Source organism: Aspergillus heteromorphus (genome assembly GCF_003184545.1).
Source record: "Aspergillus heteromorphus CBS 117.55 chromosome Unknown BO70scaffold_6, whole genome shotgun sequence".
Classification (NCBI taxonomy): domain Eukaryota; kingdom Fungi; phylum Ascomycota; class Eurotiomycetes; order Eurotiales; family Aspergillaceae; genus Aspergillus; species Aspergillus heteromorphus.
This window is the reverse complement of record NW_020290411.1, coordinates 389,186-408,845: the sequence shown is the minus strand read 5'-3', so window position 1 is coordinate 408,845 and position 19,660 is coordinate 389,186. Positions and strand designations below refer to the sequence as shown.

At 54.1% G+C, this 19,660-nt stretch overlaps 4 protein-coding genes across 4 annotated transcripts; 1 reads left to right on the top strand and 3 right to left on the bottom strand.

Moving 5' to 3' along the window:
- Window positions 1–2,013: 2,013 nt before the first annotated feature.
- Window positions 2,014–5,016, bottom strand: BO70DRAFT_196046 (threonine/serine exporter family protein). The gene has a single exon (XM_025538551.1). It carries the CDS (start codon window positions 4,791–4,793, stop codon window positions 2,184–2,186), a length of 2,610 nt encoding a protein of 869 aa, XP_025401403.1. The 5' UTR covers window positions 4,794–5,016; the 3' UTR covers window positions 2,014–2,183.
- Window positions 5,017–6,967: 1,951 nt separating this feature from the next.
- On the top strand, window positions 6,968–8,014 carry BO70DRAFT_196035 (uncharacterized protein). Its single transcript, XM_025538550.1, has one exon. The coding sequence runs from the start codon at window positions 7,239–7,241 to the stop codon at window positions 7,836–7,838; it is 600 nt and encodes a 199-aa protein (XP_025401402.1). The 5' UTR covers window positions 6,968–7,238; the 3' UTR covers window positions 7,839–8,014.
- A 3,335-nt stretch (window positions 8,015–11,349) lies between these two features.
- Window positions 11,350–13,597, bottom strand: BO70DRAFT_196020 (Mis12-Mtw1 family protein). Its single transcript, XM_025538549.1, has 5 exons — window positions 13,275–13,597; window positions 12,471–13,157; window positions 12,259–12,423; window positions 12,044–12,212; window positions 11,350–11,992 (listed from the first exon to the last, which is right to left on the bottom strand). Exons 1-5 carry the CDS (start codon window positions 13,504–13,506, stop codon window positions 11,422–11,424), a joined length of 1,824 nt encoding a protein of 607 aa, XP_025401401.1. The 5' UTR covers window positions 13,507–13,597; the 3' UTR covers window positions 11,350–11,421.
- Window positions 13,598–14,402: 805 nt separating this feature from the next.
- On the bottom strand, window positions 14,403–18,293 carry BO70DRAFT_195948 (putative phosphatidylserine decarboxylase Psd2). Its single transcript, XM_025538548.1, has 7 exons — window positions 17,951–18,293; window positions 17,810–17,854; window positions 17,533–17,748; window positions 17,057–17,477; window positions 15,520–17,007; window positions 14,717–15,468; window positions 14,403–14,656 (listed from the first exon to the last, which is right to left on the bottom strand). Exons 1-7 carry the CDS (start codon window positions 18,092–18,094, stop codon window positions 14,495–14,497), a joined length of 3,228 nt encoding a protein of 1,075 aa, XP_025401400.1. The 5' UTR covers window positions 18,095–18,293; the 3' UTR covers window positions 14,403–14,494.
- Window positions 18,294–19,660: the final 1,367 nt, after the last annotated feature.

The window sequence follows — 19,660 nt, the reverse complement described above, 5'->3', positions numbered from 1 at the left end:
GTAGCCAGTGGAGAACCCGCATATGCAACATACCAGCCTGCCTCCAGCGTACACGTACTAACTAGTTAGTTAATAGGTAGTAGTCTTACGTACCCAGTACCCAAAAATAGCCCTAGCTGCATGGCTGCATGGATAGTATTATCTAGTAGGTACTTACTTACTAGATAACTACTAGCAGCCTACATTCTATGATGTGTATCCTGATTGGTTATTGATAGATTTGAATGAATCGGAATGAATGAGTAAGTGAATGAGTAAGTGAGTGAGTGATTCAGTGAGTGATTGACATCCCGGGTGGGTGGTTTGTGACGGCAGAATGAGGGGAGTAGTAGTTATCTCAGGAATTTTCATTAAGAATTAATTGTAATTAATGGATGGATGGATGGATGGATGTGGTTTTGGTTGTGATTGTGAGTGGGTGGATGGGTGGGTGGGCTATCTATGTATCTCATTCTATTTCTTCTACTTATAAACTTCATTCACTCATTACTTCATTCATCCATTCATGCATGGTTTGTTGGTTGAAATTCAATCATGCATGCATGCATGCAGGTATAGTACATAGTACATACAGTACAGTAGTGCTCCAGCGTCGGGGGGGGGAGGGGGTTGGTTATTATTATATATACGGAGTACATCATTCTGCATTCTATTTCTGCATTCTGATATCATTTGTGGTTGATTGGTTGGTTGGCTGGTGTACATGTACATGGATAATAAGATAGAAAGAAAGGTGGTGAAAGGGTGGTGGAAGGGTGAGAGTGAGAGGGCGATGTTACACAAGAGGAATATCCAGAAGAGGAAGGAGGGAAGGGGTCCCCCCATCTATTCGTAGAAGGAACTCACCATAGATAGAAGTAATTAAAATGTGCATGTATGGATTTGCTATCCGTCCTGCTTGGAGATGGATTGATTGCCTTCCTGTATTCCGAAAGGAAATGCAATAGTATACCCAGTTAGAACTTGGACTTTGGTCATTATGATTAGTGTTTTGCTGTTGTTGGTCTTCAATTGGTAGATTCCATCTAATCCCTACCTTGTAGGTACCTACCTACCTACCTACCTTGTAAAAACAACTGATTGTCTGACCTTGTTGTCTCTTTCTCGTTCTTCTTTAAGGGCTTTGTGTGACTGACAACCTAGCTGCCTGACTGCCTGGCTGCATGGCTTTATTTTCCACCGAAGAAAGTCTACCTTATAGGAACATTAGACATGCTACAATTGCAAGCCGAAGTAAGATGCAATAAAACGGGAGCTAGCTCATGACTTATGAGATCGTATCTTTCTTTGTTTCTTTCTTTCTTTCTATCTATCTATCTCAATCAGACTCAGGCAGTATCTGCGTCTGCCTGTGTCTGATGACAGGCACGATGAAAGTCCGTACGTATACTATAATGATGGCAGGCACGCACGCAAATAGGCAAGCAGATAGTGAAGCAGGAGACTCAACTCAACCCAGAACAAGGCAAAGAGCAGCAAGCTAAGTAATCAAGCAGGCAAGGCAGACAGACAAACATGCAGGCATACAGACGGGCAGGCATACAGACGGGCAGGCATACAGACGGGCAGGCATACAGACGGGCAGGCATACAGACGGGCAGGCATACAGACTGGCAGATGCTAAACCACCATGAGACAAATTGCAGACAGACAAAAAGACAGAAAGACCAAACCGCCGTATACTTTTATAACCCAAACATCCAAAAGAGTAAGATTGCGAAATGAGATCGAAAGGTGGAGGATAGAGCGAATGACAGGAGGAAAAATCCGTTGTTAACAGTAAAATACAAGTGCTGTGATCGGCTGACAATCGCTGCAGAGACGACGAGCAGAACAGATCCATTCCCGAACAAACCCAAAAAAGTGAAACGATAGAGAACCAAAGAAAAAGAGACCCCAATATATGCAAGATCACGGCTCAAACCAGGAGGGAAAATACACAACAGAGAAGGACACATGCATAGAGACAAGAGAACTAGAGGATCGACTCGGATCGAGAGTAGTAATCAGAAACATAAAGAAGTCCACGCTGAAGAACAGGACAATTCGCTTCAAGGCAGCAATGCAAGGAAGGGTGAGTGAGGTGACCGGATTGTCTAGAGTGAGCTAGAGGGAAACGAAAGGCTGGGTAAGGATAGACGGAGTGAAGGGTCGGTCGAATCGAAGTGTAGCTTGTATCTAGACTAGAAGCTGAATAGTCCACTTCGCTTCTTTCCAAGTGGATAGACAACCAGCGCGGCTAAGAACAAGCCGACAGTGAACCCAACGGCTACCTGGATCATCCCGTAACCGATGTCCAGGACCACGCCGTGGAACTCGCGCTCGTACGAGGGGCTGGACATGTTCTTCGCCGCATCCACGAACCCCTGTGTTCCGTTAGCGACGACAGAGAACGCAGTTGGCGCCGTGGTGATCTGTTCTGCGGCGGCGATGCCTGAGATCAGCGATCCACTGGCAGCAAGGCCAGACGGTACAAGAACGAAGATGGCTGGTAGCATTGCGGCAGCAGCAAAGCCATGTCGGAGTCGGCTATAGAGATTCCCCATCACCCCAATGACGAAAGCCCCCAGGGCATTGGAGATCTGGCTGCTGGAATAGAATCGCTTCGTGCCAAAATAATTGGTCACGTAGCCTGCGAAGGCGATGAATAACATCATTGGCATCTGCCGCCACTTCGCTTGGTTAATGACTGCAAGACAAAAGGTGAAAAGAATGGCGAAGGGGAAATGCTGGAGGTATTCGTTGGTGATAGGGCTGGCGGGGCAAGTGTAGTCCGAGGACGCATCGTCATCCAACAAGCCATAGACGGCTGTCCCAATTGTGATGCCGAACCCCAGGAAGAGGGAGTAAATAATGGCATACACCATGCGAACCGATCCCGCGACAATGCTGCGGGACTGCAGTTCAAGGCTGGCGCACAGCACCATGTATCCGGGAAGGATCAGCGCAATCGAAGATTGAGCCAGGGCAGAGAAACAGAAGAGCCGGCCATCGCCGTACCGGATACTGCCAAAAGCCCGAGCCAAAAAAGAGGTCAAGACGGCGGCGGAGATTTCAAAGACGTTCGAGTATAGGTTGGAGCGGGGCGAAAGCACAAGCTGCAGGATACCCAGGAGAGATCCGAGGAGAAAGGCGATGGGCATATCGATGGGGCGAGCGTTAAACGCGAACGGACCGACGCAAGCGCTGGCACATCCGTAGACTAGAATGACCACCGGAATTGGGTACTTGTTGTTGTCCTTCATGATTTCGTCCAACCGTTGAATCGCTTCCTCCACTCCAATCACGTCGTGTATCACCTCCTTGTAGATCAAATGCACGTCGCAGAGCCTCCCCAGATCGACTCCCTGGTGGCTCCGCACCAAACGCACTTCCGTGGTATGAGTCGACGTGTCGTCGAAGGATATGATCATACAGCCAGGTATGTACAGGAATTGGCCGTCTACCTCCAATACACGGGCCGTCATCTTCATATATTCCTCCAACCGATGGGTGGGAGCCCCGTACTTCATCAAAGCCCGGCAGAGCCGAATCAGATACCGTTGGCGCGAGAGCAGCTCCGCTATCTGCACGGTGATGCGGATCTCGTCCTCCAGTTGCGGCTTGCCCATCCGCTTGGGCGCCGCCGTAGGGATGGCCCCGCTGCTCCGCGAACGCTTGAGCATCGCGATCGGGGATGTAGTCGCGTCCTTGGCTGAGTCGGCCAGCGAGGTGCTGGAGTGGTTAGGGGACTTCTCGTACCACTTCCGGGGCCGCTGGGACTTCCAGGACGGCACCGGCGACAAGCCGTGATCACTGAGCTCTCCAATGCTATGGGAACGGCCATGGCGAGCCCGCGAGTAGTGGTTCGCGGGCTGGTCGTAGAGTTTGAGTAAGGAGGAGAGGATACCGCCGCGGTAATGGGCTGGGCGTTCGACGTAGTGGTCGGGATCCCTGTCCTCCATGGGAGTGACCTGCCCGGATCGGAGCCCAGGGGAAGGGCCCTGGATCCTGGTCAGGAAGCTGAAATCAGGGCGAGTCATTTGCGTGACTAGTTGGTGAGCTTGGGAGGTACGTGTCGATTGTCGGGCGTTCAGGGGGCCGACTTCATCGTCTTCTGAGTATTCGTCAAGATGCTGTTTCTCGGGAAGACTGATCATAGGAATCTCATCCCCATCTTCTGACGGCAGCACCACCTCTGTGGGACTCAATGATGCGATCGATGGGCGCCGACAGGACCAGGAACTGGGCGTCGGGGATTTAGAAGGTCGGTGCAGCAAGGATGCCAGCCGCTGGGCTCTCTCTTGAGCGGAGTGGATAGCTCTCCCCTTCTCATTTCTGACTTCATCATCCTCGCCCGTGAGCCCCGTGGAGCTGGCTGCTGAGTGGACCGTGAGGCCCGTGACACCTGCCGGCGCAGCGGCGCTGATATCGATCGCAGGCACTGATTGGGAGTCGAGGGGCGCCCTGACTGCCGATGGAATGCTCGCCGTGGGCAATGGTCTTTGGGGCAGTGGTGACCCCCTTCCCTCCCACCGGGTCTCTGACGTCGATCCGAGGGGACTGTTGCCAAGGCCCGCCTCGCTGACCGTGAATTTGACCCGATTCGCGCTCTTGAGGATTCCTGCATTCCGATACCTGCCCTGAGCTTCGCCGGAGTCTGGCGACCTCTCCTGCCGCCTCTCATTGGGGGTCGGCAGGGGGGTTGAGACACGCGGCCCTGGGGAGGATCCGCTGGGTCCTCCGGATGGATCAGAAAGGCTTGAACGCCTGGTAGAGGAAGAGGTGGGCAGATCGAAATAACCGCCAGCCATTCTTGGTGGCTGTTCGTGACTTGCCGGCTCTTCGTCTTCAATCCGCGGAATTGGCGGTACTCCCTGTGTGACTCGTTGTCTCTGGAGGTTTCGGGATTCTATTTTATTATCTGTGCTCCCCTCCCGATTCCTACACGTAGAACTCCAATACGGGGAGGTACCCTCTTCGGTGTCCAGCACCGTGGCTTGGAGAGGGGCTGGGGGGTTCTTCTCCCAGTAGCCTAGCAACCACGTCAGATATGTACTGTGTACACGGTATCATCCGCCGAGCTTGGCGCCCGATGTGCTCCGTACCTCGCAGCAGGCTGTGCCAAGTCGCAGGAATGGGACGCCCGATGATGTGATTAGGAAGTTGCGGTACTCGGATGGGCTTCCCTCTCGGAGAAAGGGCCGTCGGAACGGTGGGTTGGAAGGGATAGAAGTCCCGCCACAAGGAATGAAAGTACGTCACGGATACATAGTCCAGCTTGGATGCAGCCTGAAACGTCTAAAGAAAGAATTCCGCTGCTGCAGGAGAAAAGGGGGAGGGGCGGGGGCGAAGGGAGAGGGGGAGGAGGACGAGGAAGAGGCGGAGGAGGTGGGGATGATAGCAGTCGCAGGATTCCAGGAATGAAAGGGGATGAGGAGGTGCAGATGTGAGCTTATACTCGGGGTCCTCCTGCGGCAGCTGATGGCAGAAGGGAGACAAACGATGGAGAGGAGCTCTGGGCTCTGGTGTGCTGGACGAAAGCAGCCGAATGGGGGCAATGAGCCCTCCGGATAGAGACTGGCAGGGCCAATCACGGAGCTCAAAACAGCCCAGTGATCATATGAAGAACGTCGATGTGCGCGATCTCTGCTTGGCTTTGTGTAGCGGCAGAGGGCTTGCGGAAGAATATGAAATTGGCAATGCGGAATGAACGTCTCCCCTGACGGGTGGTGGGGGGGGGGGAAGGAAAGAATAGTATAGAGAACGAAAGGGATGGATGAATGCGATGGATGCGATGGGAGCCAGATTCGGAGGTGGAAGGGCGCAGGGGCACTTTTGTATCAGATGGAAGCTGCTGCTGTTCTAGTCATAGTACTGCACTGGGCTGCTGCTGCTGCTGCTGCTGTTGCTGTTGCTGCCGTTGCTGCTAGACTTGCCACCGGGGATGCAGAAGTCCAATCCAATCACGGCGTGCATCGGTGGAGTTGAGTTGCGAGCATGACGAATCTGGGAGGATGGATCACAGACCCTCTCCGACGACAATAAAATAGAACATCTCGCCCAGGTCAAAGTCAAAAGTCAACCGCCCTTCAGGCCGACCCCGACTGGTGTCTCCATCCACCCCGCCGATGGACCCAGGGGACCCATGGACCGATGGGTCCCCTGGGTCTCTCGGGGGTCCCCAGCGGATGCGGATCATCCTCCAGTGACAGAAGTCCCAAAGAACCCGGAGAGAGAAGGGATAAGGGGGGGGGGGGGGGGGGGAAGGGTGACACCCCAGCTGGATTGAGGAACATCGCGCCCGGGCAGAGAGAGACGACTTGGGCGACTATCTTGGATGCGGTCGCCGTCATCGACGGAACCGGTTCCACGAGGTCCACGATCCCGTACCACGGCAGCCACGGCAGCACGGCAGCAGACTATCAAACTGACGAGGGGAATTGATCCAGAAGATAGAGAGTGGAGAGTGGAGAGCAGAGCAGAGGGAAAGAGAGAAAGAGGGGGGGAGAGGAGGGGAGAGGAGAGGAGAGGAGAAAGAGTTCCTTCCCCGCTGGGATGGTGATGCGAAGTGGTGTGCACCAGTCAGGAACCGGACTGATATCTTCTTGTTCTATTTATGACTTATTTGATTTTGCCTTTTTCTTTCTCGCCTATCCTTCTCTTTTGACTTTGGGGATGTCTTTGATCTTGGTTAAGGATTACTCCGGCTGGCATGTCTCTGGATCTATGCTATGTGTATGACTTCCTTCTGGAACCGTTCAAGGCCATCCTGTCCTCAGGAACCGTGGATCCCGCGGATGGGATTGGTCGGGACAGGGCATTCAAGCTCTCTTGATCGCCTTGCTTTTGCTTTTGCTTCTGATGCGTTGCAAAATGCAAAGCCCCGAGTGGATCCTGACTGGGTCCGGCAGGAGCCCCCCTCGAAGGGCGACTTTGGAACCGACAAAGTTAGGGCCCGAACCGGACCAGAATCTCAATCATCATCTTCAAATCCCCAGCTTGGACCCACGGTTGATGGCCGGTCGGTCTGGAACTCGACCCGTCACGGCGTCAACGCGTCAGCCTCAACCAGTCCCTCGGCTACCCGATCGCAGCGTTCGATGCGACATGACGATGGTGGTGGTGATGACGAGTAGGTAGGTAGGTAGGTATGGACTGAGTACACGGTGACTGCAGGGACGTGTCCAGTAAGTTGGCCCAGTCCGGTTGATGTTATTTTGGTCGGTGCCTCTAGTGGGGCAGAGCACAGCAACCGGATGCCAGATGACGAAGCGTCGGGGGAAATGGATGGAAACTGGGAGGAGAAAAGGAGGATAGCTGCGAATCAGTGGTTCTCCTTCCTCCCCTGGACTATCCCTGGGTTATCCCTGGGGATCACCGCAACGGATGACAGCAAACAGTGGCTATTGATGGCTGATGCACGGGGCACTCGGAGATCCCAAGGCCCATGGCAATGGCAGCGGCTCTCCCAATCCGGCATTCCCGTCTCTCCTCCAGCTGCGACGGATGGACGGGGTCCTCAGTGGGAGGGCAGGTACATACATACAAACTCACAAACTCCCTTCCCTGCGGTGTATCCTGAATATCTTGGATGCCTCCGAGATGTCCACGATCACAGATCGAAGGATAGGATCGTTTCAACTCCTTACTTTGGCCGCCCTGCCGGTCGGGATGGCGGCTGGCGGCCGATCTGCATGCCTCGAATCACCGAATCAATCACATCGTTGCCCCCCGTCAGTCGGCAGTGCGCCAGGATTACTTGCTGCATCAGGGGACCTTCACGGCTCCACTACCATATTCGTCTGCCTGGTCTGCATCCGCTGGATTTAGAACTCCCCATGGCAGATACCAAATAGAGTAAGTGTGCCTGGCTAATGGCTATGGCCCAGCGATCAACGATCCAAGCCCGAAGATCAAACGGCAGTCGAATAAATAGCGGCCCCCCAGCCACGACGCACCCCGGGGTGCTTCGTACGCGCCCGATCCTGCTACTGGCTTGTATCACGCAGCCCCTATCCATGATGTCAATCAACGAGTTCTATCTGGTGGATTGCGTGGCGCCGGTGACACGATGGACTTGGTTGGAGCAGCTCTGCTCGTTTTTCCCTGTGGTTGGGGGTCGTTTTCTGTTTATTCAGGCGACGCAACTGAGTCAAGGTTGACCGACGCCTGCGCAGTTCATGGTTCCATCGACTACGTATTCTCTGCATGACTGACGCCCTCTACTGGGTCCTCCCGGGCCTCTGTCGCTCGTCACAGCAACCAGCCTGTCCGACCCTGGGCGGATCCAGCTTCCCTCCCGTCTCACCTGGACGAGCGCTGCCGAGGATGGTCGTGACACCTGCACGAACGCAGGGACCAATCTTTAATTCTGCAATCGGGAGGTGCAAAGGACGGACGGCACTCCTCCCAGGTGACACCGCGGAGGCAGCGCTGCCGACCCGGCGGATGTCTGTGTCCTTGGCTGAAGACTGCCTCCTCGTCGGGCTGGAGGAGATGCCGGTGTATGTGTGTCTTTTTGTGGGGTATGCAGTGCACTGCATTGCATTCTTGAGCGATGCGACAACATTCACTCGACCGTCGATGGGTACCGCCGTTGACATCATCGGACTGGGGATCGAGCAGCGAGGGGGCGCTGGGAAGGGCGTCGTCGTTTTCCACGAGCTCCGACACCCACCAGCGCCATGGCGTCGATACGGCAAGGGACTGGCTGGGCGAGGCGTCGTCCTGGGCAGGGGTGGGGCGACTTTATTTCCGCGGATTCAGGCTGGTCTGGACTCATCTTCCATCGGCAGTCAGAAGGGAGTATCTGCTGGGAATGAGATTCAAACCCATCCCCTCTTCCCACCCCCCTCCCTGGCGAACACTCCCAAACAATCCCAACCGATAAGATTGAACAGAATAGAACAGAACAAGCCAAAACGTCCCTGCACGATGACAGAGTCACAACCCGGTCAGAATGACCGAGATACAATCCAAACCCCCTTCCTCAACCCTTCTATCCATCAAGTGATCCTCCACCCATTATGAGAACCTGAACCCAAAATCACTACCCATCGAACTTCCAGATCCCTTAGTTCCTATCATGTGGTCTATCCGCAGAAACACCAGGACAAAACAAACCTTCTGCGCAACCAGCCTATTATCCTACGCTGTTGATTGACTACATTCTCATTCTGTACATTGTCCTTTTCACCTGATCATTCATGATCACTATTATTCGGTGTGCACACACGCCCACAAACACAGACCCGCCCAGACTATACAGTATACAGTTTCAAACCCAGTCACAATCACATGAAACCCCCTCCCCAGATCCGTCCACTCCAGTCCCCTCCGCTATCGGACCCCCACCAGCTCGAGCAAAATGTGCCGGGCCAGCCTGGGCACAGGCTGCACTCAACACCACGATGTAGCTCATATCCTACCCGAGTCCTGTTGAGCTTACAGGGTGTGACCTGAGCGAGCGCGCGGGGATCAGATAACATCACTGCTGTGCTGCACTGCGCTGCATGGACTCGACTGGGAGGAGATGAGGTAGCTAGTAGGTAGGTAGGTGGTTGTGCAACTAGCCAATCGGTTGTTGTTTGTCCGATGCGAATGGGGAGGGGTAGGCATATCTAGTGGTTGGAGATGGTTGGAGATGGTTGGAGATGGGTGGGCCTGGAGTTAGAGCTGGGCTGGAGCTAGAACTGGGTGGGAGCTGGGTGGGAGAACTGGGATCAGTGTATGGATGTGGTGTATTTGCTGGCCGACTCCGTTCGTCTTATAATCTTTGGCTTTTCTGTTGTTTGCTACCTCAGTGAGCCTGGGTAATATCTTGTTATACTACGGAGTAGACTTGAGGGTATTGTCAAGAGATGTGTTCTCTGTGCATAGTATAGTAGAGTCATTGTCTGACTTACTACCACTTAGCACTTACCACTTACCATTTACCACCTGCCAGCAGGCCACTAGTAGAAAGAATCCCTCTCTTCCCCCGTCCTCCATTTTCCTAAACCCCAAGCCCCCTCATCCCCTAGATCCAAAGTAGATGAGTATAGACCCACAACCCAGCAACCCAGCAACCCAGCAACCCAGCAACGAACAACCAACAACCAGCTACTCATCTAGCAATCAAACCATCAAACTACTCCCAGTAGTTCCTAGCTAGCTAGCCAGCCAGCCAGCTAGCTAGCTATCTATCTATCTACTTATCTACCCGACAGCCCTGACAACACAAACACCGCCACCATCAACACCAATAGTGAATCCCATCCCCACCAAACCCGAGGATCATCACCGCCCCAGAAACTAGCACCAGCTAACACAACCGAAGTACTAACCTGAACCCCCCAGCCCCATAGAAACTAATACCAAATGCCATATATCTCAGTACCTTCCTTGGTGTTACATACTAACCCACAGCCAGTAAATAGTGAATTATTCTCCTATCTCAGACATGCGCTACATCCGACATCCAACATCGTACATAACTACTATCATACACCCCAAGATGGGAAAAAGGAACATTCAACTACCCAACCCCACCTTAGATAGATGATCTGATCGTCTGCACATCTCCCTTCTTTTTTTTTTCCCTTACTCGGAATATAATTAGTATCATTTATGGTCGATACATATCATTTATGGAAATGAAAATTCTGGAAGTTCGAGAAGAACTCAGTTGAACTTTCTGCCAGGAATAACTACATATATATGATCATGTTAAACATTTACTCCGTATTCTGTGTTGGATATAAATCACCCCAGTTCGCGGGGGTTACTTCCATTGATATTGAAAGAGATAGATCTTTATATATATATATATATATATATATTAAATATAAAAATGAATGTCGTGTCACGGTGGTATGTATTTTGTTTGTGCTCCGGGATATATAATGCAGATTACCAGTTAAACGCCGTCAGGAACGAAACAAATCTGCTGGTTTATCCTGATACTACTAGTACCTGCAACTTGCGTAAGAAACTACTAAGAAGCATACTGAAGTAAGCCAGCAGCAGTTTTGAACCAATAGCCACTGGCACTCCGAACGCATCTATATAAGATATAAGCCCGGCACCATTAAGATAATAAATATACTATAGTCCAGCCGATGTCATTCATCGCTATCTCACTATCCTAATCCCCGTATCCACTTCGACCCTACCTCCCCCCCTATTTCCTCCCAATCCACAACACAAACCCCAACTCCGTGCTGAAAACAACGCCGAATCGAATTCCATACCCAAAGAAAAAAAAAAAAAAAAAAAACTCCAAGGCCTACCTCAGGCCCAGCCCGCAAGGAGATAACAACAACAGCAGCAGCAGCAGCAGCAGCAGAAGAAGAATAAGAAGAAGAAGAGTAAGAACGTGGTATTTATCTCATCGTCACCGATCACCCTCGCTAATACAGCAACCGATCTATCACTCACTATCACTGAGTTGAATCGCTATTATGAGCGCCGCTCGACCCGACTCAAAGCCCCCAGGATCAGGCCTAGGTCTTCGCGCGGGCGGGGCCGGAGACTGAGATCCTTGCGGTCGGTGGTTTCGAGGGCCAGATGGCGGATGCCGTTGCGGGCGTCGCGCTCATCTAGGCGCTCGGCGCAGATGCGGAGGACGCGGGAGGAGACGGTATCGGACATGGCGCGGTAGAGATCGATGTCGTGGATGCCTGCGGCGAGGGAGTCGAGGGTTGGGGCGAGGGAGCTGGTGATGCGGGAGAGTCGGGTGGATATGGCGGATGGGGTCATTTGGGGGAGTATGGCGGCGGTTGTTTCTGGGGCTGATGGCTCGGTGTCCATGGCTTCCGCATCGGGGGGGTGTTTGGCGGCGGCTGGGTCGAGTTGGGCATATAGTCTCCGCTGGGAGGGTTCTAACAAGGATAGGTCGATCTGGTCTGGCCTCGATGATGGTTGTGAGGGTTGATTCGAGTCGGGCTCGGTCTGTGGAGGTGATGGCTTGAGTGGTGGGATTTCGACGGGGCGTAGAAGTGCATTCAGAGCATGTCGTTCTTTTTGTAACCTGACCAGCCATGTTAGCCTCGCCTGACGCCAAACACGGGGCCGTACTCACTTCTGTATGTGTTCTTCCAGCTCCTTGATCTTCTCCGCGTTGAGGACGTTCTTGGGGTTCTCCTTCTTGACTACCAGAGTAGGGGGGTTCACATCTTCCCGGCTGAACCAGTCGGAAAGTTCCGAGTTGGAGGAGAACTCCTTCAGCAGCTCTTCCTGAATCACGCGCGCTATGCCATGTCAGCCCCTGCCGTTGGATCTCGTTGTCCAACTTACCCGCTAGACGAGCGCTCTCATCCTCCGAGCGCGATCCAGAAGGCTTGTCGCCTATAGCCCGTGTGCCACACCAGATCAGCAGCTGCCGCATCCTTCGTGGCTCCGGCAAGTCGGCTGCGATATGCTTGTAGAAGTCCGCCGTGTCGACCTTCTTATGAGGCAACGCTGCACGCCGTTAGTACCAGTCATCATGCAGAGACCGAATGACCCACCATTAGACGCTCCCGAATCAATCAGCGAGCTGGCTCTCCGCCCTCTCATCCCCAGACTACTTCGTCGATTATTACCCTTCACCGACTTCTTCCCTCGCATCTCTCGATTCCGCTGGATGACCGGCGTATCAGCCAGGGGCAACGCAATCGTCGTTCCCCGCCGTTCTGGCGAAACATGACCATTCCGTGACGGCTCTGGCTCTGGCTCCGGCTGCCGCTGCTGCGGTGCCTGTGCCTCCATCTTCGAATTGCTCGGCCGACCTTTCCTCCGCTTCTTCTCCAGCGGCACCGGTTCTGCCTGATCTCGTTTCCGTGTCGAGCGCGTAGCCCGTTCCGGCTGTGGTTGTGGTTCCTGTTGCTGCTGTTGTTGCGGCTCGGGCTCGGGCTCAGGTTGTGGTTCCGACTCAGCAGGCGCAGGTGCAGGTTCAGTCGCAGCCTTCGCAGCACCTCTCGGATTCTTCTTACTTGGCCTGCCAGCCGATTTCTTCTTTTTCTGCTCCACCACCACAGTCTCAGGTTCAGGCTGAACAAACTCCTTCTCTACCTTCTTTTTTGGCGGTCGACCTCGTCTGGGCGATGGTTGCGGAGCGGGCTCCTCCAGTACAGGCGAGGGGGCCTTAGCGGACGGCTTCGCCTTTTTCGTGGTGATGCGTGAGAACTGAAACCCCTCCACATCCTCGTCAAACACTGCATAATCACAAAGAACGCAGATGTTAGCAAAGCAAACTGAGGTTCCTTTGGACCCCCCTCACCGCACGGTCCATCACCACCACCTGCTCAAGCGCAAGATTCTTAAGAACTCACCAATCTTCCGTTTCTTCTCCATCACACTCGCATTCGCAATCCTGTTCCCATTCGTCTCCTCGTTCTTCTCCACCTGGTTCAAGCTCAATCGCGTACTCCTCCGTTTCCCCGATCTTCCAGGCGCGGCGGGACGCGCCTGTGCCTGGGTCGCTGCCATGTCGACGGCCAGTAGCGGTTCGCGACGTTTCGACTTCTTGCTAGTGGTAGAGGTGGCCACAGCCGTGACGGTCATGTCAGGGTCGAGACCAATGCGAAGTGGGGTGTAATCGAGAGACTGAAAGAAAAAGGAAATTGAGTAAGCGAATGATCGGTGATTGGTTGGAATCGGCCGTGTTCGTATTCGGTGTTGCTCTCGCTGTCTCGATGGGCGCGGGAGACTGATGGGAAAAAAATGAGTGAATGTTGATGATGTTGTTATGTTCGCGAGGATTTCCTCACGGGGTTGCGTCGTGTTGATACGGGCGCTCTCGGGGTCACCACCGCAAGATTCCTTCCCCCCGGACTGTGGATGCTGGATAGTGATACGGACTGAGATGGATAATCGTGCTTTTGATCGACTAGCTCGGGTTTATGGGCTGGGTTGGCTGGTTTCGCGGTCGCGGTCGCGGTCGCAGTCTCCAGGCCGACGGGTAGCTCTCTCGGATGCAACGGGGGTCGTGTCGATGCGGGTCGCGCGGTCGGGAACCGCTCGAGGGATGCGGCAATTGAGGGAGGGCGACCACTGCAGAAGTCGAGATGGAGACGGGCAGACAGACAGACTGGCGGACGTGGAAACCGCTCCTTGCGCAGAAGGGCTAAGCTCTGGCGTCGGGATGACGAGGGGGTTTGGCTCTGGCGAGTTGCCGCAGCACGCGCTTGTTTTGGTCGTGGCGCGTGGGGAGGGCGCTAGGCCGGTTTGGGCCACGCCGACAGAACAGCCTCATGCAGAGTAGAGAGTAGATAGTATTTCGACTCCCAGATGTGAAAGTTCCTCTAGTCTAGCCAGGCTGGTCAGAATCCGAACTATGTGCATTACCGATGTTCTAGTATCTAACATGTGTACATCCCCGCGTGCCCGCGTGTCCGCTTACCGTATCGTCTGTAACCTTTACAAGTGTGCTAGAAATCGCTATGAAGGCGCCTGGCCTGCAACATCAACCCAAACGCCAAGATGATTAATCGTCCTGCTGAATAGTCGCATGTGGAACGCAGCCCGAACGCAGGGAAAGCAGGAAAGTCAACTACGCTACAGCAGGGGCGTCTGCCGGGGGGGCCAGACTGCCTTCGATTCTGCGCTTGGCCGCTTGCATCTCCTCGAGAGAGACGTCCTCCGTCTTCTTGGGCATATCCGCCTCGAACTGAGGGATGTCCGGGCTGTGGCCCACGGACATACCAACACGGATCTATAGAGAGAACAAGCACGTCAGTGGTGATCACGCAGGCAATCAGCAAGGGGCTCTTACCAGCGTCTCCAGTGGGCCCTTCGAGTTGTCCACCAGATCACTGTCGAACTTCATAGCACCGTCTTCGAAGAGAACAAGGAGGGTGCTTCCACCAAATTTGAAGTATCCAAGTTCTTCCGCTCGGGAGACTTTCTCGCCCGCCTTCCGGGTGATGACCGTACTGCCGACCATCATGGCCCCGACACAGACCACCATGACGCGGCCATGGGCAACCGAGTCGATTGGTACGAGGACTCGCACGTTTTCGCCGTACACATCCAACGCGGAACGAATCGCCATCGGGTTCACGGTGTAGTATTCACCTTCAATGGTCTTGGGCTCTCCCATGACCCCATCCACCGGAATGTGGAAGCGGTGGTAGTCCTGCGGCGCGAGGCGGAAAACTCCCACAGCCCCGTTCTTGTAGCGCTTCACGTCCTCGGGATAGGCGTCTCCCAAAAGTCTGGCAACAGAGAACTCGCGCCCTTTGACCCAAATGCTCGTCGCTTCATCCAAACGATCAAAAACCACGGCTCGGCAATCAGCAGGCGACACAACGACCTTGGGCTCGTCCGGGGCAGAACAGGGCCGAGCATCCGGCTTGAGGGCCCGGTAGAAGAACTCGTTGAAGTTTCGGAACTTGTCCATCGGGAGCAAGACCTCACCCATGTCGAGTTGGTGAAAGTTGACAAAGTCTCGGATCTGACTGGCCGATGCCGGGTCGTCGTACTTCTTGCCTTGCTTGATACTGAGCGACTTCAGAATTTTGCGGACTAGTGGCATGTCAGCTTGTCACTCAAGTTGAGGGGTTAACGTAAACATACTTCTCTTTTTCTCCATTTCCCGGCTCTTGAGGCCCTTATACAGCAGCCGGATACCAAGCCGGACATAGACACTCATCCTCTCCTCATTGATCTGGCCGGTGATTCGGTCCTGAACAAGGATGTTTGCCGAGTTGGCACCGAGCTTGTAGCCACCGTAGGATAGCTTCGTGATCACCTTGGTGTACCACTTGCGTTGGGCCTGGCTCGAGGTGACAAAACCGCCCATGACGAGATTGTCCACCTGTCGCCAATCCCGGCTCGCACAGGTGGCAATGTGTGTAATAATATCAGCGTCAGAGCGCGCGGAAAGGCGAGGTTGGTGGCACAGAGGACATTCCCTCAGTTCAATGACATGCTCTTCTCCTCGTTCATCGCCCAGATCGTCGGGCTGAAGCTCTTCATCATTCGAGCTCGGTTGCTCATCGCTCGCCAATGTAGGGACGGAAATGGCCCGGGGATCGGCGTTGGCGGGAACAGAGCCAGACCCAATAATGAGCTCATCGCTGCTAGACTGCTCATCACTCTCGCGGCTGCCGCTCGAAAGAGTGGGCGTGAGCTTCTTTGGCGGTGACCCAGGGTCTTTTTGCAAGGCCTGCAGCGTATCTTCCAGACACATCACAGCTTGGTCAAATGTCAAATCCATGGTATAACTGGGCTCGTTCTCCGAGCTGAATCGTTCAAAAAAGCTGTCGATGGTAGACTCCTTCAAGGTGGAGCCGAGCGTATCGAGCATCGTCGTCAGTTCGACTTTATCGATGCGACCGCTGTCATCCGCATCGTATTGCTTCAGCATGAGTCTCCAAAATTGCTGCCGAAGTGCACGGTACGGCACATATTTCGCCTTGACAAAGAGTTCTGGGAAGTGTTTATCCTCCCATCTGTCCTTGTTCTTTAACTTCAACTGTATCCGATATCCCTGGAGGCCATCTGCCTCGGGCGGACCCATCCGATCGCCGTCAAAAGTGGCAGCAGTTGGAGTTGTCGGGATACTGGCCTCACCCGATTCGGGAATACTCCGGGGAGGAAGCAGGGTTGTCTGTTCCTGCAGTGTCTGGCTGGATAATGAGGTAGAAGAGCCTCTGGGTGTACCAAACCTGGGCGAGGTTGACAAGCTGTTGGCCGATGGGGATCGGCTTATCGCGATCTTGATCTCCGGGGTTCTGGTGATAGAACCTGGCTCGGACCCTGTCAATTCAGAGGCTGGGTCGACGAAACTATATAGCCCGGTTTCGGGGTCGGCCACGGGAGCTGACTGAATAAGAGCCTGGACCGGAAACGACGCGGAAGCGACAAAGTCGTTTCCAGAAAACTTGTCCCTATCCATAACCGTGAATCCAATAGTATAAGACTGCTCATGTCTCATAACCTGGAAGACCATCTTCTCGTAATACACGGGATTGAGATTGTGGCGGACGACCGGCGTTCGAAGAGTCTTTCTGCCGAGGGAAGTGACCACGAACGGATCCATGTCAAAGGAAGTGCGTGTCACTGTCAGGTTAGCAATGTTTCTAGCCCACGCAAGAGTTAGCAAGCTCACCATTCCGTTCCGGCGGAAGATCTGTGACCTTCACAATCTCCATGAAAACGATCCCCTGGACGCCGTTGCCAGCGCCAGAGAACTGATATGCCCTTGCTGCAAGCGATTTCCGTTTCAAACGCTTCAGACGCAGCCTGCGTTTCCGCTTCTCCATGACCTCGGGCTTCAGCGGATCGTCCGTCTCATCCGAGGTTTCCTCCTCTCTGTCGGCATCATCCAGCATGATAGACGGGATCTGCGGGAGCTCGTCCTCCTCGTCCCCAGCAGAAACCAGGTTTCTGAACTTCTGATAAGTCTCCGACCCCGGTGCGTTTGGGTTCGATGCGTCGAGAAGCGTGAACTGGAGGAGAATCTCTCCAGACACCATACTATCCTTCTTCTTCGTCGGCTTCCGCTTCGACCTGAGAGTATACCATTTCGGCTTCAAAGAATGGATCAGTCCCGTTCGACTCTAGCCGTTCCAAGCGAGCACCTACCTGCTGATGAGTTTCGCCGTTTTGAAATATATCTTCCAGCGCGATGTCGAACTCCCCAAGATAATCCTTGCCAAATCTGTCATGGTCCCAACAAATGCACTCCAACAGCGGCACGCCCATGACGGGCATTTCGAACGTCACGTTCCATTCCGGGTTCAGGGTCTTGGGGATCGTGGGGGTCGATTGCCGGGCATCTCCGAGCGTGACGACCAAATACTGCGTAAAGAAGCCGTCATCAGTAGGTCAATCTTCCGAAGCGCCAAAATAGGGTCCTTACCGGATCGCTGGTCCCGCCTCGATCTTTGGCTGCGAGATTCCTTCCCTGAAGGCGTAGACAGCCCGAGTTAGCAGGCATACAAACGTGCAGTCGGAGCTTCAGTTAAGCTCCGCAGTCGCGGGATGCGCCGCTCTCACTCACCCGGATCGCGAACACTTTCAGGATCAACGGCTTCGCTTCCGGCATTCTCATGGGACTTGTACTCCTGCTTTGACCGGGGGTTGTAGAGTTGCTCTTGGTGCTCAGGTGGGTGCTGAGACGTTGTGGCAACGGTAGCCGCACCATGGCGACCGCCGGCAGTGCGGGGAGGGGGATGGGTTCGACGGATGCGGAAGACACGTCGCGTCAACACGGCAGAACGGACGGCCAGAGGGAGATTTAGAACAAATTAGGGGGTGGAGGAGGGGAGAGGGTGTTGGGATTGGGGAGGATGTCTGTCGTAAGGGTAAATAAGGGGGGAAACAATGACTGGGGGTGGAGGTTCAGAGCTCCCCGGCCACCGTCCGGAGAGATGCCACGGTCACGGTGTGGTTGCCTGTCAAGTTGATTGCGGCCGATCTAAGATCTGCTCGGGGTGACCCAGTGAGACCTAGAGACGGGGCCACGGTCGTACTGCGCGGGAGACAACACGAGACAACAGGAGGTGCTCTCACACACTGCAAACTGCAATTGGCACCTTCAAAGATGCAGCGTTGGGAGCATCGCGTCGGCAAAGGGAACTTGAACGTGGTGGGCAGTAGTGAACTTAAAAGCACGGACAAGGCGGATGGACCACAAGCTCTCAGCAGTAATAATCTACGATGGGGCCCGGGACTCGTCCAAGGAAAGAGGGAGCAAAACAAGAGGCACGGCCTCGTATCTGGGTGGGGAGGGGCACCTGTCGCACTCTCTTGACTGTTGAGACCCAGAGACTGTCAGAGAGATTGGCCCAGGACTGATCCTCGGCCCCCAAGGCTACTTTTTATATATGTTACAGCGTACGATGGCTGAAGCAACTACGAGGGAGGGATTCTCGGAAGCCGTCGGTCCCAGCCTGGGGACGAGGAGGGTGCCCATTATTTGGACCCTGCGAACTTCCCGAGTAGTCCCCGACACCGTTGGGGAAGAACTTGACAGAAGAAGGGATGGTCTCCACCCGCAGTCGACTGATCATGCCCGTGCAAGGAACGAGAAATTGGCTGCCTAGTGGTGTGGCTATAGATATTCCCTGCCGCAGTCAAAGGCTGATGGATGCTGTCAGTTTGTCTGTACCACCCCGGGGCGTGATATAGTATTTATTCATCGGGAGTCCTCCGTATTTTCATTTCCATTGTCTGTGAACTTCGGTCCCACGGGTACAGCACTCCGTCCAGGGAGGCCATTTCTTGCTGCCTAGACGTCATCTGAGATCTGAAAGCCCCTCATGGTTCATCCGGAGAGATCCAATAAGAGTGAACCCCCCAGCAGATCGACTGCCCCTCGCACCCAACCAACCAGTATGTGAAAGTCTGCATGGCTGTGGAAGTGTGTAAGAAGGCTGAGACGTTCACTGCCTCAGTCCTGCGCCCCCGCCCGGGGGGATGTCCATGCTCTGTGAAAGCCAACGGAGAAACGATGAACAGGAGATCGGATGGATGGGCAGGGAAAGGATCAGGCTCACCTCCTTTTTTTTGGTTGCGGGTTGAAGCCGACGAGGCCCAGATGCGGCTGACTAAACACCCCGTCGCCGGCGGTGAGGCGGTGCGCTGTTCTGCCGGGGATCGGCCAATCAGACGGCCCGCAATAGCCATGAGAGGAGCACCTGCCTCCCCAGGTTATATACTATACACACAATATACACAAGACCATTTCCTGTCTTCGCAAGGGAACTTC